This window comes from Leptonotus elevatus, chromosome 12, assembly GCF_054856555.1.
Source record: "Leptonotus elevatus isolate MCC_2025b chromosome 12, RoL_Lele_1.0, whole genome shotgun sequence".
Lineage (NCBI taxonomy): Eukaryota > Metazoa > Chordata > Actinopteri > Syngnathiformes > Syngnathidae > Leptonotus > Leptonotus elevatus.
Genome location: NC_141250.1, coordinates 17,668,108 through 17,688,824, shown reverse-complemented (window position 1 = coordinate 17,688,824; position 20,717 = coordinate 17,668,108). Strand labels below are relative to the sequence as shown.

Here is a 20,717-nt window from a genome sequence, read left to right as displayed (position 1 = left end):
GCTCATAATTCAAAGCAAAAAATCCTATGGCTCATATCTCAAGGCACCATTGGATTTCTATTTTGGTTAGCTCATTTAGCAGCTATACAACAATGCGATTGTTCGCCAGCTATCTGCATGATGTAGCGCAATTCAACGCCACCGCAAAACTACAATTATTAGTATTACCCTTGTAAATTGAATGCTTATATTTAATCTCAAAGTTGTGCAAGATGCCAAAGCTTAACTTTGTAAATTCAAAAATGTGTGTTAAACATGAATACAATTGACAAAAAGAGAACAAATGCCATCAGGTTTAAATAGCAATTTATTTGTTGCTCCTTGTCACAAACCAACAGGTTACAGGTCATAAACAGGTGAAATATGCGGACATGGTTACACATACTGTACATAAAAACAAATTATCTAACGAAATTTGGTTATTAGGTAAGATTTTGAACACAACACGTAAAAATAACTTAGAGCTACTGCACATGTTTGAGCACACAAGATGGCTTCCTTGTCATTTCCATGTTGTTGCCGTCAATCATCAGGTGCACGCGGCACATTTTAGCAACTTTTTTTAAATGTATTTTTTGAGAGTATTGCGTCTTGTTGTGCAGCAGGTGAGAGCAATGACATGAAAAGCCAGTCTGTGAAAGTAGATAAACAGAGCCGATCACGTCACATCACCACAACTGCAATTATGTGTGTGTGGAGGGGGGAAAAAAAAAAGAAAAAGATCATAACTCAACTTGTCTCCGAGGGCGACGGCATCTGCTTGTCGGGTGCAGACGCATCTCAGCCCAAAAGTGCATTAACATTAATATGCTTCGCTCGGCGGACTAACGCGTGTGTGAAATGGAAATGGGCAGACTCGGCTTGCTCTTTAGCATTTGTGTGGTCTCCCTTTGACAATACTGTCTTAGGCACATGAAAATGAACAAGGCACCTTGAGCGTATCGAAGCATTAACACTGTCGTGACTTGAGCAGCAAATCAAACATAGTAGCGTCCGGGTCTTGTGTTTTTTTTTGTGTTTTTCTCCCCTTGACACTCAACCCTTGTTGTCCATGTTAAGACGACGAGGAAGGATTATTAGGGCCACACTGAAAATGAATTAGGAAGATAAAGACTGGTCATACGTTTTAATATTAGAATATTGCAACAAACAAGATGGAATTTTGCAAAAATAAAAGATAGAAATTGAATTGGCAATTTTTTTTTAACAACTTTATTCTTGCAATTCTTTTCACTGTGGCCCTAATAATCCTTCACAGAATACAATCCGTTGTCTTTTTCTTGTGTTATTTTGAAAATGTGCTTGACAGGAGAAACGTGGTGCAAGTTGGGCTTTTTGGAATGCAAGTGAAAGAAAATTTATTTTTGGCTTAAGTGGGAGGGGGTGGGGGGGGATCAATAAATAATAAGAGCTTTGCGTAACAAGAGGTAATGTGATGTAAAAAAAAAAAAAAAGGAAATAAATAAATAAAACATTCAAAGCTACATCTCAAATCACCTTCTTTCGCATCCTGAGTAGGTTTCCTGGGCTTCATCCTGATCCCTGGTCGTGTGCTGGGCGGAGGAACGCAGGGAGGTTTGGTGCTTGGGGGGTGGGCGGGCGGGCGCGTGTTTTTGGAAGGAGGATGTTTTGCTGGAAGTGGCGCTTTTTTTGTTTTGTTTGTTCCTCAGCCTGTCTACCCTGAACAACGTGTGGGGGCCCCGTCTCATCTGCTTGAGGCTTGAAGGGAGCATCAGCTCAGGCTCAGCTGCGCGAAGCCGATCAGCTTCACCTCGTCCGGGAGCTCCGTGTCGTCACAGCAGGAGGCCTGGCAAGACAAAAAGGGGTGGGTCGGGGGGACGACATACGTCAAAGTCAACCTTAAACATTTCTTGACAATAATATGTCATATGTGCTCTCACTGGTCTAAACATGACATTCTGATTAATATTACATTTATGGAATATGAGTTATGAAACTAAATCCAGCCGTTTTTATCCATCTCAGGGGGCGGCCATTTTGCCACTTGCTTTCGACTTGAGATGACATCACAGTTGCTCGGGGCCCGGGCAACGACCAAACACAGCTCGCCTGTTTTTTGAAGCTGAGCTGTGATTGGTTGTTACCCGAGACCTGAGCAACTGTGATGTCATCTTCAGCCGACAGCAAGTGGCAAAATGGCCGCCCCCTGAGAGGGATAAAAACAGCTGGATTTTGCTGCTCATACTAACACAATATTACCCAGAATACCGTATTGAGACTAGTGGGGCTGCATAGAACATATTATTGTCAATAATTTGTTGGGGGATTAACTTCCCCTTTAAGGACATCAAATAAATGCTCAAACTGCTTTCCACGCTGCAGCTTACCCGCAACGCTAATGAGGACGAGCGCTACAGAACATGATGGATAATTCAATCTTTGCCAGAAAAAAAAACAAGTTTTCCAGAGACTCTTGGCATAAACAAAATAAAACGTACATTAAAACAGCTTGCAAAGTTCTCTGTGTTGAGCGAGTGCAAAAATCTGGTCTTATCACTCAACATCACTCCTGTGACTAAATGGGAGCGTTAAGTGCTCCAGGTCCCAAATCTTGCGTGGAGATTAATTATAATTTGTGCTCTAAGGACGAGATGTGAATTAAAGTATTCAAAAGACTACAGCTAAAATAAGCATGTTTAATTAAACCCTAAAACGGAGCATTCTTATCTTCATAAAAGGCACGAATTTTGTACTGCGTAGTTCTCGTGTCGAAGCTTATTTGACAAGTGTACCTAATGTTGTGTCCAGTTTGTGTACATCTACATGATCGGAATTCAACATGCTGTTTTACCCTCATCCATAATTTACATGCGCGTAAAAGCCAATTGCATCAATATCATTAAATGATCTTTAATGGAGCATAAAAAAAAAAAAGGATGATTTTAAAAAGGGCTTAATTCACAGCATGCAATTAATCTTTGAACACCCCCTGCCCTGCTGTGCCCAGCGAAGAATAAAGTAGAAAACAGTGTGTAGGCTCTGCAAAGCTGTCGCTAATTAGCAAAGGGGAAACTCGGTTAAAAAAAAAGTTGCGCGTGGTAAATAAATAGCATGACAAAAAAAAAAAAAAAATCTTGGTCATAAAAGGCAACACAACCTACAAGTTGTACAATTAAAACAGATCTTCTTGTGTTTGTTTGAAACGACGAGGATTTTTTTATTTATTTAAATCCACAATTAGATCATTTTTTCATCATTCAAAAAATGCTAATAAATATGAAAAGTAAAATGATAAAAAATCAAAATCAAAAATAAAATTAAAAACAAATACAACTTTTTTTTTTTTATGTCTGCACATATCCCGCCGTCAAATGCCCTCTTTGCATTTTTAATCCACAGTCTGTTTATAGTCCCCTCAGTGGGGTTTGTCAGCCATCAGTCATCTGCAAACTCACCAGCTTAAAGGTCAATACTTTGTAGGTAGAGGGGTCATCTACCATCTTTTGAAGGTTAGCAGCAACTGGAATCCAAAGAGTGCAAGACAACATAAATGTCCGCCGCAAAAGCAGGACAAACAAAAGCAATTAAAAAAAAAAGAAGGACAAGAAAAGTAAATACCAGTAACCACATCGTGTCCGTTGACGAGACCCGCCGAGAACAACTCCTGGGAAACGCCATCCGCCGTGTCTGGTAAGGGAACAAAAACAAATATTGCGCGTTCATCTTCAGTTCACTTACACGTTATATAAAACATCCAGCGCCACTCGTACCTCGCCCGGGCGTGAATTCAAACCGGATGTCGTTCAGTTCCTTTTTGGAGTTCCTTTAAGGAGAAGACACAACTCACAATCCGTGATACACTTAAACATCGATTCAGTCATGATATTCATGAGCACCATTTTTACGGAACTTAAATAAACTTATTAGTAACCTCGTGTAATTGTAAACCAGTGACTGATGAAAAGAGAACACGTTCATGCAAATACTCATTCACTGTCATTTGACGACAGCATTATTATTCTCGGGCCAAATCGGATTTCCGTCTCAATCTAATCTGCACAGAAACTTCAGAAATCAGTAATGCTGGCCGGCAAAATAGTAAAAGCTCGCGAGCAATGAATTGACAATATGTTTCCGAGGACGTCGCCTTGGGGCTTTTATAAAAGGCTAATTGACAGAAAGTGAGGCTGAGCAGGATTACTGCGTGTCGTGCGCAGAAAAAAAAGAAAAAAAAGACACGATGTTCCGCATAGGACAAGGTTCTGCGAGCTTTTCATTATTTTAATCTTTCAATAGGTGAGGTGAATGATTGCGGGATAACAAAAGTATTTTTTCAGAAGGTGGTAATTGTACACACCCACGCAGATACGCACAAACACTTATCTTATAATTGAATACATTTTCTTGATTTTATTTCTGTATTAAATTGATAAAATTACATTAAGTTACTACCAAGACAAAAAAAAAAATATTCCTCATAAATCTTTAGATCACAGCACAGATTAGTGCGGTCACTATTGAATATTTTTAGAATCAATCGACTCATTTGAATTTTGCATTCAAGTGTATCACAAATACAAAAAAAATAAAACTCTGATTACTGTTTATTAACCAGTGATTGGTGGTTATTTCGTACTTTATATTTGTAAATAGTGATTTTAAAAAGTGGGATTGATGTACTAGGTTACGACTTCTGTTATTGTTTTCCAAAGTAAAAACAGTTTGCAAATGTCTTATTTCATGAAGGACTACGGAAGTCAGTCAACAATTACTTTTGGTATGCTTAAAATCGGAGGATTTGGACAATTTTGAATTAAAATAGTTGTCGACTAATTTGATAATCGATTACTTTTTGACTGCTGCAGCACAGATGAACTGAAACAACAAATTCTATTCTTCTACTATGTGAAATCTACGGCACAGCTTTCAAGTAAATTATTTGTACGACGCATTAATATCTGAAACGTCACTTTCACAGCTTGCTCTTGAAGAGTCTGCTCTCTAAATCTAAAAAAAAGGGAAAAAAAGACATGCAATGTCATATCTTGACGAAACAATAGAATCAATTTGAATATGTGCTTTGTGACAATGAGAAGTAATATCCAAAGTCCTAAATTCTTCTTCAAAGTGGTGAGAACGAGATTCTCAAGAGGGCTTTAGTTCCATCACAGAACGGGGGGGGGGGGGGGGGTGCCTGAATTACAGGCAAGCGAAATGACAAGCAGCCAATTATACAGCGACAGCATCTCAAGTCAGTCCCTTGACATTATCATAACTCACGCTAATCAACTGCAAGTCCCTTAGCAGCCGAGAACCAAATTAGCTGCCGTTTGGCTCCCACAAATACAATTAGTGTCAAAAAAAGGATTCTTTGGAAATGTTGCATTCTACAGGATTCGTATTAAATTACACAGTAAGTAACCCCAGGGGTCTCCTCTACCCATTGGGACGTTTGGCGTGTTTTTGTCAACCGACAAACAAAAAACGCAAAGAACGGACATGGCAATCACCAACAAAACTGTTGACATTGCGTAATACTTGCAAAAAAGCCAATAGAAATACTACACATTGAACTTTATCAGTGATTTCCTAGTGGCCTGTTGGTCGCGTCACATCCTGCCGAGTGCTACATGTTAGCAATTACAGCTTTCAGGTGTCAGTGCAAGCAGACTTGCTGTGTGTACCATCAGGGAACCCGAGGCAGAAAATGTCTGTCGTGTTGTGTCTGCACATCAAGTGGCCAGGTGTCGCAATACCTTTGCACAAAAATAGCGTAGATGCCGGCTAATCTTCCTGTTCTGTTTAGGGATAGGCCGATATTGGGCATTTTGCCTAATATCGGTTTTGGCGTTTTTTTCCAAATCTGACTGCCAATAAAAAGTAACGCTAAAACCATTTTAATCTCAGGGAACTATTTATTTAACATTTCAATTAGCTTTATAAGATATGCGGGTAACCCTGGGAAACTTCTGAACCTTTTGTTTGTGTTTGGCATCAATACAATGAAATGTGAAAATGTAAGATTTTCAGGTATTATTACATTTTTGGGGGGGGGTTACTATAGAAAACTATACAGAGCTATGGTATTTACTTATTTAAGTTTCCTTTTAACTTTTTAAGAAGTACTGAACTGGTAACCTTGGGAGCTCCATGAATTTTTTTTTAGACATTTTAAAATTAAGTCTATTGTCTAAGACAAAAACATTTTGAACAGTCTCAAAATGTGTTCAATAAGCAATAATACATCTGGTATTTTTTTATTTTATTTATTTTTGACCAAAGAGGATTAGGGCCAGGTGAAGAGGGGGGGGGGGGGGGGGGTTTGGTTTGGCAGTATTCTCACTTTCTTCTCAGAATTCAGACTTTAAAGTGAGAATTTTGAGAATAAAGTCAGAATTCTCACTTTAAAGTCAGAATTCTCACTAAGAATTCAGACTTTAAAGTGAGAATTTTGAGAATAAAGTCATAATTCTCACTTTAAAGTCAGAATTCTGACTAAGAATTCAGACTTTAATCTCAGAATTCTGATTTTAAAGTTAGAATTATGACTTTATTCTCAAAATTTTCACTTTGAAGTCAGAATTCTGAATTTAAAGTCTGAATTCTTAAAGTCTGAATTAGAAATAAAGTGAGAATCCTGCCTAACTTTTTTCCTCTCACTTCATTGGCCGCAATCCTCTTCCGTATTTCCCCCCTATGGTTTACTGAAAAAGAATATCAGCTTCAAATATCGGTTATCGGTCTAGCTCTAGTCGTGTTAAAAGTTTCATTTGAGAACATCCTCATTGTCAACAGTGACCTGCCTGACATGGTGCCAAAAATGTGTTCGTCAACCCCTCTTCAGTGAAGGGATTCGTTTCATGTCATTTGGAAATGGACAACAACAACAAAAGACATCTGCCTCACCTTAGTCGCAGGACCAAGTTCACAGCACCATGAATGTAAAGCGAATCCCCAAATGGTTCCACCTGAAGGAGAACAAGCTCGATGAGGAAATTTCAACTAAAACGTACCAGAGGTAGAAAATGCCATGCGATGAGTAGTTGTGGTTCATTTTGAAAACGACAAAGCCTTTGGAAATGGGTTAGAATAACATTGAGACTTTACAGTCAGACAGACCGAGCGCATCCCTCCAGGAGTCACACATGCACATGCTAAATGTATGCAAAAATTCCCACAAAAGGCGCCAAGGTCATCGACTCAATAACGAATGAGTGCAGCTGCTCTATGCTGTGTCCCTCACCTGGGGATGTTGGTTGGATAAACCATCGAAAGGAACATTCTTGACATTCTCCTCATTCTGCAGGCGACAAAATGAGAGGAGATAGCTGTGAAAATGTGGCACATATCAATCAAGCTAAGACTCATCTCATTAAGCGACATGGCGGTAAAAGTCAATTGACAGCAGCGATGTGCTGGAAAGACTCGAACAGGAGCTCGGCTGTTGAGTTCAACAAATTCAGTTAAAACAATAATTGGCTTTCCGAAACCATTTTTCCCCAAGTGCCGTCACGGCGCAGAATTAGTCGGGAAAAAGCAGAGCTATTCATCTATGTCGGCTTTTCACCAGAATACAAAGCAGTGTGTGCATGTTTTGAAATGAAGGAGGAAAAAAAAAAAAAAGAAGAAGAAAAACTTACTACTTTGGAGTCGTCCTTGACCCGACGTGACTGAATGGAACAAAGAAGCAAAAATTTGATTATTCCACACCGGACTCAACTTCTTGCGGTCAAGTTAAGAGTCCATTGTTTCGTCAGTTCCACAATGCCTGCAACTGCCACTACCTTTGAAATGTAAAAACATATATATATATATATATATATGCATGAAAGCACATCGCCCTTCCAATGATAAAATGTTAAACTTATTTAGAAAATAATTTCTGGAAGAATCAGATATTTGAAAATTTTGTTAAGGTTAGTGTATAATATATTCCCTGTATACTTAGGGCTGTGCAATTAATGGAAATTAATTTACAATTTAAATTTTTACACTCCACAATTACAAAAACCAGCATAAATCGTAAAAAAGAAAAGAAAAAGATTAATACTAATTTTTGAGTTGTTTAAATGTATACATTTGCACCTTTTTTTAATATTTTAAAGTAACTAATTTAATGTTTTTTTTATTTGCATAATTAGTGTTTCAAAGAATGTTATTTGTCTTCATATTTTTTCTTACATTTAAACATTTTCTTGTTTTGTACCAAAAACTCATCCTGCACAGTGCACAAGCTGCACTCCAATTTTTTCGCCAACATAAATAAATATATATTATTATAAATCCAGTTTGGTCTAAAAGGAACTTACATAATTCTAGTGTCTTTTTTTTTTTTTTTGTTAATTGGTCTTAATATTTCTAAATGCAATAACATTTTCTTATTTTGTACCAAAAAAAGTAAATGATCGTCGTATTGCACTGTGCACAAGATGCACTCCAACTTCAAGTTTTTGCCAACATAAATAAATAAATATATATAATTATAAATTCTGTTTGGTCTAGAAGGAACTTACATAATTATCCATCCATCCATTTTCCTAACCGCTTATTCCTCACTAGGGTCTATCTAGTGTTTCTAGTTTTTTTTAAATTGGTCTTAATATTTTTAATTGCTTAAATATTTTCCTGTTTTGTACCCAAAAAAAAGTAATTGTTTGAATAATCGTGATTTCAATTATTGCCAAAATAAATCGTGAACTTCTTGTATGAGCATATTGTCAGGATTAAAGTATCTTTAAGTGGTCACTTGATCCAATTATTACCACTGACAAGCAGCCTATGTTTTTCATTCGCATGTGTTTCTTTGTTGCTTCGTTTCTTTGTGTGCAGCCTCCTTTGATCTACTTACAATAACGTTCCGCTTCCCAATTAATTTTTGGTGGGATTTCACACGGATAATGACATAATTAAAACAATCGCTTTCATGAGGGAGAACATTTAAAAACTCTTATCAGAGATGAACAAAAGCTCCAAGCTGCGCACGGGGTACCAGATTGCTCCAAATTCCATTTCACATTTTCAAACACATCTGTCAGATCTCATCAGATCAGGTTGTAATTTGTTGCGCTTCTGCAGGAGGTTATCCATTTTTCCCCTTGGATCTGGATGAAACTCCTTTTAGCTTATTAATTTATTAGATTGAAGCCATTCGCTCATTGATTCTGCAGGTGACAAATGTTAAATACTTGGAGAGCTGAGCGCACTCGAGTGCTCTTGTTTTCAATTTGTTAAGTGGATTTCAGATGAAGATTGGACGCTCACGTCGTATTAAACGAGCTCAATCACAAAAACTGACACCAAACGAGACGCAAAACAATTTACAAAAAAAAAAAACAGCTGAAGATTAAATGGTACTCACCCTGCCCTGGGTCACCGCCGCCTTGCCTTCCTCACTGCCTTCGTCCAGCTCGTCATCGCTCCACTCCCAGTCGCCGTCCTCCGTCTTGTGCAGGTGGCCGCTGGAGCCTGGAACCCGCCTCACCTGCAACACCAAACATTTGAATAGCAATGGGTTTTTTGTCATACCTACTCACTCAAATGTAATGAAGTTCACACAGTATGTAAAAAAAAAAGAAAAAAAAAAAAAAAAGGGGACCCCAGAAAAGGCATTCAGTGTTATGGCATTCAGTGACTGAATAGGACATTAACTTCCTTTTTGGAGTGGCAGTACATTGTTATGGGATATTTATATAGTGAATTTTATTTTTCTTTGTTTTAATGTACTACTTGTTCAATGTCATGTAAACGATAAAGATAACATGCATATAATGGATTGACAGGGAGCAAAAGTACAGATAAAATAATAACATACAGATACTGTACGCATTATACTAAAGTGTTTTAATATTTTGCTTATATGAAAATATTAAAAACACCTCGGTCCTTGTAGCGGAGTTCTACATGATTATAAAAAAACACAACATATAATATACATATTGAGTTGGACATTTGACTAAATTTCCTTGATTGATTAACGTTTCATTTTAAATTTGTTATTCTTTTCATCACTTTGCTCCAATCTTGATCAACAACTCTTTAAAAAAAATAAAAAATCTTGCTCAAATATTGACAATTATTATGCCTAATCCCAGCTACATGAATTCCTCTCAACTTTGTTGGTGAAAAAAATAAGCAACCTATTCTTAAAAGTAAGCATAATTTCAATACTCCTTACAATGCTGTTTTATTGAAGCTCGTTAGATTGTGTAGACGTGGAAAGTGTTATGAACATATAAAAAAAAAACTTCAATGTGGAGTTAAATGAAATAAAGCACGATGAGTCGAGCATGATGCAAGCAGAAACTATGAATGAAACACGTCAAATATTCAACCCACTGCTAATCTAAAATTCTACCTCTACGTAAAATAACACAACAAAGCAGATAAGGTTTTGCCTTTGATTTTCCATTTACGGCGAGAGAAACGCAAGCAGCAGTTGGCTCATAAAAGCAGCGTGAGGTACAGTCAGTTATGGGAGCACTGCAGTGTTACAGGCAGCACACAAAATGCTAAGCGGCTAATAACATGGGCTCGAGGCAACGATAAAAGTTAAAGAGGCACTACCCCTCTGGTGCTGCCAGCTATAGTTTCCAAACCTGACATAGAACCCAGAGTCCCCCGGTTCCGCTCTGGCGCCTTCAGCAAAAACAGACACAGATCAAGTCTCAGTGGCCACCCTGACTGACAGTCACATCATGAAAATCTCCCCCCCAAAATACAAGATTTCTCATCTGAGGTTTAAACAATTGGTAGAAACTTGTGACAATTGTTGAATAACTGTATATCAATATAATTGGAGCGATAAGGGCGTAACAAACTCTTGTTTGCTCTTGAAAACATAAGTCTCTCTTTTTCCCAGTGCAAAATGGTGCATTGGTGCAAGGCTGCCCTCTACTGGTTATTCAGCTCACACGCCTAACAATTTTACATAACGCATTGAAAAAGCGCTGCAAGGCAACCCATATTCAATGATGCCCTTAAGAGTCATGCATGGCGCTCCCCCTAACATGCATAATTCATACTTTACAGCTCTAACAAACAATTTGAAGCTACTGTACTAAAGAGCCCACGACATGATTTAATAAATGATGTTTAGGTCCCAACATATCAAGTAAGCAGATGTACTATATAGGATCTGTTTGTCCTCTTTTAGACCCCTATGCCACTTGTTTTCCCCGAAAGTAGCAATGTGTGCGTTTACCATGAATATAGAAACCCAAAACAGAAGAGGGCAGACCGAAACACAAATATCTTGTTCACTCCTAGAAGGTAAGGACATTCAAGGTGCTTGTGTGTGTGTGTGTATATGACTAAACTGAACAGGTTTGGATCACAGAGGTCATGCCATCCCGATCCTGGGCTGATAATGTTTCACGAGCGTCGCCTGTCGCTACAAGCTTTGACAAATATTTGCTGAGTATGAAATCTAGGTGGCAGCATTTGTCAAATCAGCACAAAAACACAAGGTCATTATCTTCGTCTTTGACTCGTTAGAACTATAAAATCCACAGTCAGTCAAAGGATAATGTTGAAAAACATTTTTGAATAATATATACCAGAGGGGCAGTATAGCATTTCATTGGATGAGAAATCTTGGATTAGGCAACGGGAATTTGTTGAGGCATCTCCCAGGTGCAGTAGCATATTTTCAAAAGTTAAAGAAAAACTTAAACAATTGTTTTCTACAGTAAATTAAGTATTATTATTTTTTAAGTCCTCTCTCAACATACTGTATGGTGTCCTTGAGTGCCAAGAAAGGCACCTCTAAATATAATGCATTATTATTATTAAAGTTTTTTATACTAATCTTAGTTTTAATCTCAAACAAAAACAGAGGTGCAGAGTTGCTATGGTGAGCAGCATCTCAAAAAATATATAAAATTTGTTCCCTGAAGTTAACACTTTAAAAAAAAAATAATAATCTATTATCGGCCATATGATTTTTCAAAATGGCCTATGCCGATATTCGTCAAAAATGCTGAATATCGGCGCCTATCGCCAATTCAGATAGTTGGCATGGCTGCTTTAGAGTGCCTCATTGTCAGCTGTGTGTGTACACACACAACACACAGAAAACTTTTTTTCCCAAGTCAGACTTCACAGTCACTGTGTGGAACGGGTGCTTTAGAGTGCCTCATTGTCAGCTGTGAGTGCATGCATGTCACAGACAGGATGGGGAAGCGCTAAGTACACTTAGGAGCGCCTCGTCGTTGCATGTTCTCTTTATGCTCCTATAAAATTCCTAGTGCTCTGGCTTCCTCCCACATCATAAAAACATGCATTCATTGGGGCCTTTAAACGCTCTATTAAGTGTGAATAGTTGCTTATCTATACAGTACATACCCTGTGACTGTTTGTCTCACCCGCGATCCTATTAAGAAGATGTGTTTATCCCACAAAATATCAACGAACAAAACTCTGCCATTGTTACAAGGCAGCACTATCAACGGTTGCACCTCCCCTTTATTGGATTTTCTGCGTTCATGTCATCCAAAATGGCAACTATGCTCTCCAGGAAGCCCTCCATTTGCTCTGAAACGTGTCAGTGCTTTTCCATCCCTGCACTTAACCACTCTGCCTCCCGGCAATAAGCCTCTGCTGACCGACAAGGCAAACTCTTAGATAAAGCCAATATTATGTGGAGCTGTGTCTGAAAACTGCACTTCCTCACAGTAAAGCGCGAAGATCAAGTTACCAAGCAAGCTTCTTTTTCCGCAGTCAACCGTTTCATTTAAACTTATATTCCTGCAGAATGATACACTGGGGGTAAAAAAAAAATAAAAAAATAAAAGAACACCATCAGTACAATCGACACGGTGCGACTCTCTTGCGACACAAGCCCATATTTTCGCTCTATCGACAAAACAGTTCGGGCATTAAGTGTTTGAGGTGTTACAAAAGTCCATGAGCATCACTCATGTTGACTGTAAATGCAACATTGTGATGGAGGGACTCCACTCAATCCCGGCGATCGCATACAATTTGTTATGTTTAGTCAATAACAGAGTTATTTTACAGAGAAGAGCAAGTGTCAACATACCTTCTTTGCTCTTTGCGCAATCTTTGGAGCTCGGCACAATAACTTTTCAACCAGGTATTCCTTGTTCTGTGTGACACATATGAACAAAACCATTACTTAGAAATTGGGTAGCTTTTTAGGCTTTAATAACATAATGAACTGGTCCCTGTTCAGTCATCAGTCTTATTTTCCAAAAATTGCCAATATTTCACAAATTTCATAAGGGTATGGGAATCTATGAGCACAACTGTACTTTATTTATTTATTCAAAATATGAAAAAAAAAAATGCTGCAAGTAAAATGCTGATTCCATATATTAAACTACGAGACAGCAATGTAATAATATAGCATCTTCAAGTTTTTATTTTATTTTATTTCAATTGCCATTATTTATTGATCGGAGAATAAATTCTATAGATTATTGATCATTACAAACTATAACAAGAAGCAGACTATTAAAAATATAAAAACAAATAGGGACTATAAAACTTTGGGGAGGAGGACAAATAAATACCTTAGCCTTTTGGAAAAATTTACACTTCAAGAGCTCTGCAGCTGTAGGCCTGGAGAGAAGAATTGTTAGAACGTATTAACAAAATACAGGAAACTTATTTTTAATTCAAAACCCTCCTCAGAGACGTTCACTTGATAACTAAACGCGAGACCAACCTTTTGGCAGGATCCTTCTGTAGGCACATAGTTATTAGCTTCCTAAACGATTTGCCGTACTTCTTTAGCATTTCCTTGTCCTCGATACCGGTCTCCAGAGTGGGCGGATCGTTCTGCAGCGTCAACATTAAGACCTAAACAAAAAAGGCACAAATGGTTTTCATCTGCAGCAGCAAAAATAGAGAACAATGACAAGAAAGTTCTAGCGGGAAACAGTTTTGAAAGGAACTGCCGTGTGAAGTAAAAGGAACAACTTCCTCAAAAGTGTTTGTTGCTGGTATACTTGTTTCTTGTGATGAAACTTCACAATAGACAACATAGCTTTGGGGTACAGGGAGTCCAGTGATACATTCACAACACTGACCTAGGACTGTGCAATTAATCAAAATTCAATTACAATTTCAATTATTACACTCAACAATTACAAAAGCAGCATAATCAAGAAAAAAAATAAAAATAAAAAGATTATTGAGACTCAGTTTGAGTTGTTTAAATTTATACATTTGCACTTTTTTTTTTTTTTAAATAACTTATTAAATACATTTTGTTTCGTCCAAAAGGAACTGGCATAATTATAGTGTTTCAAAGACTTTTATTTGTTATAATATTTTTTACGTTTAAACATTTTCTTGTTTTGTACCAAAAAATTAATAATCGTCCTAATCGTGATTTCAATTATTACCATAATAATTGTGATTATTATTTTCTTCATAATCGAGCAGCCCTACACTGACCTTCATAGGAGGGTAGCGGTGGTAGGGCGCAGACCGCGTCGCCAGTTCTATGGCCGTTATTCCAAAACTCCAAATGTCTGCTTTGAAATCGTAACCTCGTACCTGTGGGTAAATAATGGGACAAAATGTTGGTCAAATTAGTTGGTTTCACTTTAATTTTTTTTTTAACATATTTTCTACTAGCTCAGTGAGGACCGGTGAAAGTCTTTAAAAATTTGTCATTAAGACACAAATCTTGTAGATTTACAAAATTACTTTTGGAATGCTTGCTGCCCCCTACTGGTTGGGAGTATAATTTAGCTGGTGACAATTTGTTATAAAAATCAAGAGATGAAACTGCGACGTTTGGAAAAATAATTAGCATAATAAAGATTTTATTGGGATTCACCTGTTCCATCACCTCTGGTGCCATCCAGCATGGCGTGCCCACAAACGTCTTTCGAACTTTGTTTCTTGTCATATCGCCCCCTGTGGCTAGGAATGCACTTACGCCAAAATCTGTAAAAATTAAGACGACAAAAACTAATCCTATTCAATAAAGCAGTCACTGCCCACCACCATGATTGGGTTGGTAAACAAACACTGATAGAGGCTTAAAAATATTGGTTAAAAAGCACATTTGTATGAAAACATAGGATAAGAAATCAAATACAGCATTTCATTTAAACTCCCTATGGGCTGCAACAGGATTAAAAACAACACAAGACTCGTGGTGACTGATGATAACCGTAGTACTTGTGCAACGCACCTGCAATCTGAACAGATCCATCTTCTCCCAGTAGAATATTCCCAGCCTTCACATCCCTGTGGCCAACAAAACACACAGGCAGTCAGTCAAATGGTGAAAACATGCAGCACAGGCATCGATTCCTCCATCCGTGGAAACGGGGCCACAAACAGCTTGCCGCCATCCAGACTGTTGCCCAGGGGGCCGACAAAAAGGTCAAGCCTAGTTTGTGGTGACCTTGATGTCCAGGAAGTTTACATCACAGCTGCACCAACGCAGATCAATAAAGGGAGGTTTGAGTCAAACTTTTAGCCATTGAATAGTTAACATAATACACTCCATCGTAACAAGAAATAAACACCAATTTAAATAGTTAGAAATTGAAAACCTAGTACAAAGTATATTGAGAAAAAGAGTACCGGTGGATCTGTCCATTTCTGTGCAGGTAGTCTAGTCCTTCAAGCACTTCTTTCAGGATTGAGGCGATTATTGGCTCATCCAGATTTTTGTCCTCTTCTTTGCTTGTGTGCTTGATAATATCCAGCATAGAGCCTAAAAGATACAAAATAGAGACTCTGTGTACTCTGTATTACTCTGATACAAATAAATGGCGCCAAAATTCAGACAGAACAAGATCCCACAAAAAAAAAAAAAAAAAAAAAATGAATAAATCCTGGCTTGAATCGGCTGAGTAAAAGGGGCTTGCAGATAAATGAATATCCATCCTACAGTGTCAAGTAGAAAATGAGCATAATTATCATTCAAATGAGGTGATTTTTGATGCAGACAGTTCAAAACCCGTCATCATCATCATCATCATCATCATCATCATCATCATCATCATCATCATTCAGCCCATTTGGGTCGGACTGTCCCGAACAATAAAACCTGACGCTTCTCGGTTCATCAGCACGTTGTGAAGGTCTTCCCCTTCAAACCCTGCGTCTCTAGAAATACGATCTGAAGACATTATTTTTGCTTGACTGGATTATGCAAATTGCGTTTCCATAAAAAGGAGAGACAAAATTATTCCTGCAAATTGCAGTTAGCATTTTGTTCACTTATTTGAGAAAATAGGAAAACATTTCTGTGCATACGCTCGTAAGTGACACGCTCTGGCTATTCAATGCCTTTGACACGGAGAAGTTAGTTAGCATATGTCCCATCTAATGTAAACGCTGCTGTTTGGTCAGACGCCAGTTTGTTTTGTGAAACCAATCCATATTCTACTGCTGATCAAAGAAGAGAAAAATGGTAGAAATAAACTTCTTTTTTTTTTTTTTTTACAGGTAAGAAAAGAGTCTACTCCTGCTTTTGGTAGGTTCTTATACTATATCGCAGAAGGCCTGTGGGTCTTGACCGGTCAGTCAAAATCCCTTAAATCTTAAAACTCTGCTTTGAAACAGTTGGCAATGAATGAGATAAACAAGTAGACTTGAGCGAGCTTGTTAAAGGCTGCACAAGGAAGATCTTTACGAGATTCAATATGCTTTTGGGGTATTTATTACAGCAAGGTTTTTGAAGTCGTCAACTTGCTTTTTTTATACTTGCACCTGAAAGTGAACCTAGCTTATGAAATTGTTTACGCAAAGTCAGGCGTAGCATGAAACGCATCACGTTTTTAACCAGCGCGGATCTCATTTAGGCGCTTGCTTCATCTCGCCTGAATGCCAAGCGCCGCTTGGCAGGGTGAAACTTACCTCCACTAAGAAGCTTCATGACTAACCACAGTTCATCCTTCACCACAAAGGAAGTATAATAGGTGACAACATTGGGATGGTTGCATTGGCTCATTGCTTGGATTTCTTTCTGTTGGGGAAAAAACAAAAGATAGTTCTTGCACATTGTTCCTGTTTTTTCCCCCTCTTGTGCTAATTTACATATAATCAACCATATCATGGAAACTCCGTTTTTTTGTGTTTAGATGGCGCATATAGCAAGGGGAAGAGAGAGCGCAGTTCTTTCTTCCGTTATCAAACGGCTTAATACTTTGAACTTTCTGTCGTGTTGAGTAAAAAGCGTTCACAGACAGGAGGTCATATGGTACATGAGGCACTAATAAGCCTCCCGGGCTGCTTGGCAACACTCGGACAAGTTAAGATAACACTGGCGTGAAATCCTGCAAAAAATGTGACTTTAAAAAAATAAAAGCGTGCCCCGTATAAACAACAGTTTCACCACACTTTGTTGGCCTATGTTGGCTTTTAGTCACACTCAGAACTATTTTGTGCTTGATTATTGCATACAACTGCTAAATAGGGCCACGATGTGATTCAACTGTTACTATATTGCTTGCTTTTACTTTGAAGGTCTGAGTTTTGACATTATGGAATATGCCTTGCTGTCTTGTTAAACCCTTTATACACAACTTACGAAATGCTTGGGATGAACGAGCAATGGTTCCGGGAATTAAATGGCCGAATCACACGTGTATAAAGTTTAGATGAAAAAAGACGTCGCAAAACGGAAAAAAAAATAATAGGGGGTGGGGGGTGGTGGGGGGTAGAAGATCAGAGGTACATTTGGAAAGGGAGACACAAGCACCAGCACAACTAAAACAGACTTAGCCCTTATTTATTCTACTCACCAGTAATTCGTCCATGCTGGTCTGGCATTTTTCCAGGTTGATTCTCTTGATGGCAACACGCTCCTGTCTGGGAGAACACAGCGCTGCCTGTACCACCGCTGTGGCCCCGCTACCTGAATTTACAGCAACCGACGAGCACAATTAGACTTGCACACAAAACTGTTAGAAAAAAGGTAACCTAGATTATTTTAGGTTTAAAATAAACAAGTAAGTTCACTTGGAAAATCAGGCCACGTTTTAAATGGTGAAATTCTTCCCGCCGAGAGACACCACGACTGACGCGTCGCTTGTCGACTGCGAGTGACAGATAAGCAGAAGTAATGAGCACATGTGTTCGAGCTTGCTACCCGTAGCTCATGAGAACAGAGGTGCGCGGGGGGAGCGCGTGAGTGCGCGTGAGGCGGCGAGGGGGCTCTTTCGTCCGACCGTTCCAGAGCTCGGCGGACAGCTGTGGCGCTGTTTCTTATCTAGAATGATAAGACGTGTCAGCTGGAGGAAGAAAGCCTGTGCCAAGAGTCCTCAGGCAACTTCCGTTTGAGCTTTCAGTATTTATTTGAGGTGTTGTCTCTTTTGTTTTAGTATTACATAACACAATGGGATTGATGGCACTGAATTAGCGTGTTATACATTTAGAAGTCTTAAATTAGTACAAAAACAAGCAAAGTCTGAGACTGATTAGGAGCTGCCTTACAAATATAATGCGCTTTTGGGGAAGATTGCAAAATGTATTTACTCAAGAGTGACAGCTGTTTCAATTGTTTTGACTTTAATAACAGTTAAATGTTATGTGACTAATTAATTATAAACAGATCTCTGTATGATGGAAGTGGTGCTCTTCATAACAATAAACACAGCTTGATGAATGCCTCTCATAATTTTGATTCCAAACTAATAATTCTAATTTGCACTTTATCTTTGTGAATGCTGTTTTTAAAAAGCTTTCTCATATTGGATGGATCTCATTGTCAAGCGGTAGATAAGGTTGTGGCTAATGGTAAATATTACTATATCACAAGAGCAATAAAAAAAAAATACTGTTTGCAAAAAAAAATAATACTGTGTTTGCAAAAAAAAAAAAAAAGTATTTGTACATTCTAGTCTTCCAGTTCTTGGCAATCGCCAAAGGTTGAATTGAGGCTGGCCTACTCGACTCTTTGATGCTATTAGGCTAACAAAATGTCTAACTACAATGCTACCTTACAGCCATTATAACCCCCCAAAAAGTCTTTTTTTTTTTAAACTTAGTTAGCATGACCAATGCTTTGCTTAGGAGGCATTTTAAATTCTCCCCACTTGCGTCACTGTCATGTTCATGTCATAAGGCAAGCACATTGTCCACTTGGTGCCATCCCATCTGACAATGATGTCATTTGACGTGCAGCATCTGCCATGGAGCGTATATTAGTCATCTAACAAAGTGGGCGTAATGCCACGATACAGCATCTGTGTGTGTCCACTACAAAAAAAAAAGAAGCTGTGAAGTCAACGTGATTTTCAGTTTCAGTAGAATCCGCTTCGCCAGTTGCACGTGAGATGTCAACCGGTAGCTTGTAAATGAGTTCACATCCGCAGTGCCGACTTCACGTGGGGAGAGAGAGAGAGAAAAAAGCCGGTGGGCCTTCCTGTCGCGTTTACTAGCAGCTCGTACTACGCGGCTAATGGTGTAAATGTGTCCATGATGGTACAAAAGACCCCCTTGTACTAACCAATGACTTCCTGTAGCTCGTACGACTCCCTGGTAATTGGCCAGTTAACCGTCGGCGGCGGCTGGACGGGAACCGGGGCTTCGCCTTGGTCCGCCATGATGGTGGTGGTGGAGGTGGAGGTGGTGGTGGTGGTGGTGGTGGAGGTGGCGGTGATGCTTCTGCGCCGGCTAGCCGCCTCTCGCTGACACGACCGAGCGACAGACACGAAGAGAGAGCGAAGGAGAGCGAGTCAGCTTTGACCTCCCCTCGTCAGCGAGTGTCAGCTGGCAGCCGCAGCCGAGCAACTGCCGCCTGCGAGGAGAGCAACCCGGAAAATAAAAGGGCTAGTCAAGCGCGCGTGCGCGCACACACACGCCAAGCGCGTCGCGGGTTTTTTTTTTTTTTTTCGCAGGATGGTACTCGGTCCTAAATATTAGTATCGTACTTGTGTTTTCGAAAACAAAAAAACTACAAGTAGAAATACCGATTCAAATAATTTACCCAAGGGGAGATGTGAAGTAACGAGGAACAAATACTTTATTGTACCTAAGTAGAAGTATGTATCTCCCTCTTGCAGTGGTGAGAAGTAAAGAAGTACAACTACTTTGTTAATGTGCTTAAGCAGAATCAACTCTCAATGGTAAAAAGAAACAATGTACACTATAACTCCACAAAGTACTGACTGCACTCGAGTACAAATACTGATTCAATTCCTCTACTTAAAGAAGAAATGTACTAAAGTAAACATTAATTGATGTCATTGTGAGAAGTAAATTATAAATACTCTGAATACTGATTCAACTACTGTATTACTAACAACGATTTAACTGATTCAACTCCAGTGGTGGTTAAGTAATGAATAAACTTTTTTTTTTACTGTACTAAACTAGATACGTACTCATTCGTCTCCTTAAACAGTGGTGGGAAGTAACAAAGTACAACTACTTAAGCAGTAGTGGTAAAGAAGTACAAATACTTGTGTTCTATCTGCGCAGAAATATTATAAAAAATTATCTTGTCTAAAATTGGTATTAAAAAAAAACATTTTTAGTTTTGTACTTGAGAACACTACAGAATGTACTTTTAAACTAATACTTGAGTAGTTGAATCAGTACGTTTACCAGTATTAAGTACTTAAACGTACACGTGTGAGTACTTTAGCTACCTCTGCTGTTTAACATGTATCATTTGGCATATTATTTTATCTGGTAATGTGTTTAACTTTATTCATTATTGTGATACAGTTTATATAAAGCATTGTTATGTGTTTGATTTTTATTTAAATTACCTTAATTTTCTCAACAAAGGCAGTAATGAATAGTATGACTATGCACAC

The 20,717-nt window shown here is 38.5% G+C and overlaps 1 protein-coding gene across 2 annotated transcripts; it reads right to left on the bottom strand.

Moving 5' to 3' along the window:
- Positions 1-289: 289 nt before the first annotated feature.
- stk39 (serine threonine kinase 39) lies at positions 290-19,733 on the bottom strand. Of its 2 annotated transcripts, XM_086091496.1 has the most exons (19): positions 19,403-19,733; positions 17,697-17,809; positions 16,810-16,918; positions 15,529-15,661; positions 15,131-15,186; positions 14,771-14,880; positions 14,383-14,484; positions 13,649-13,782; positions 13,494-13,542; positions 13,001-13,066; positions 10,525-10,596; positions 9,320-9,442; positions 7,602-7,631; positions 7,205-7,261; positions 6,868-6,929; positions 3,732-3,784; positions 3,580-3,648; positions 3,417-3,481; positions 290-1,807 (listed from the first exon to the last, which is right to left on the bottom strand). In XM_086091496.1, exons 1-19 carry the CDS (start codon positions 19,497-19,499, stop codon positions 1,733-1,735), a joined length of 1,575 nt encoding a protein of 524 aa, XP_085947622.1. In that variant the 5' UTR covers positions 19,500-19,733; the 3' UTR covers positions 290-1,732. The 2 variants fall into 2 exon arrangements, with proteins under 2 accessions (XP_085947622.1, XP_085947623.1); XM_086091497.1 differs by lacking the exon at positions 10,525-10,596.
- Positions 19,734-20,717: the final 984 nt, after the last annotated feature.

Coding starts and splice junctions, on each gene's coding strand:
- stk39 (XM_086091496.1), bottom strand. CDS start 19,499: ATGGCGGACCAAGGCGAAGCCCCGGTTCCCGTCCAGCCGCCGCCGACG. Junction 7,632..9,319: donor CGGCGGTGACCCAGGGCAGG/GTGAGTACCATT, acceptor TGTTCCATTCAG/TCACGTCGGGTCAAGGACGA. Junction 3,649..3,731: donor TGAATTCACGCCCGGGCGAG/GTACGAGTGGCG, acceptor TTCCCTTACCAG/ACACGGCGGATGGCGTTTCC.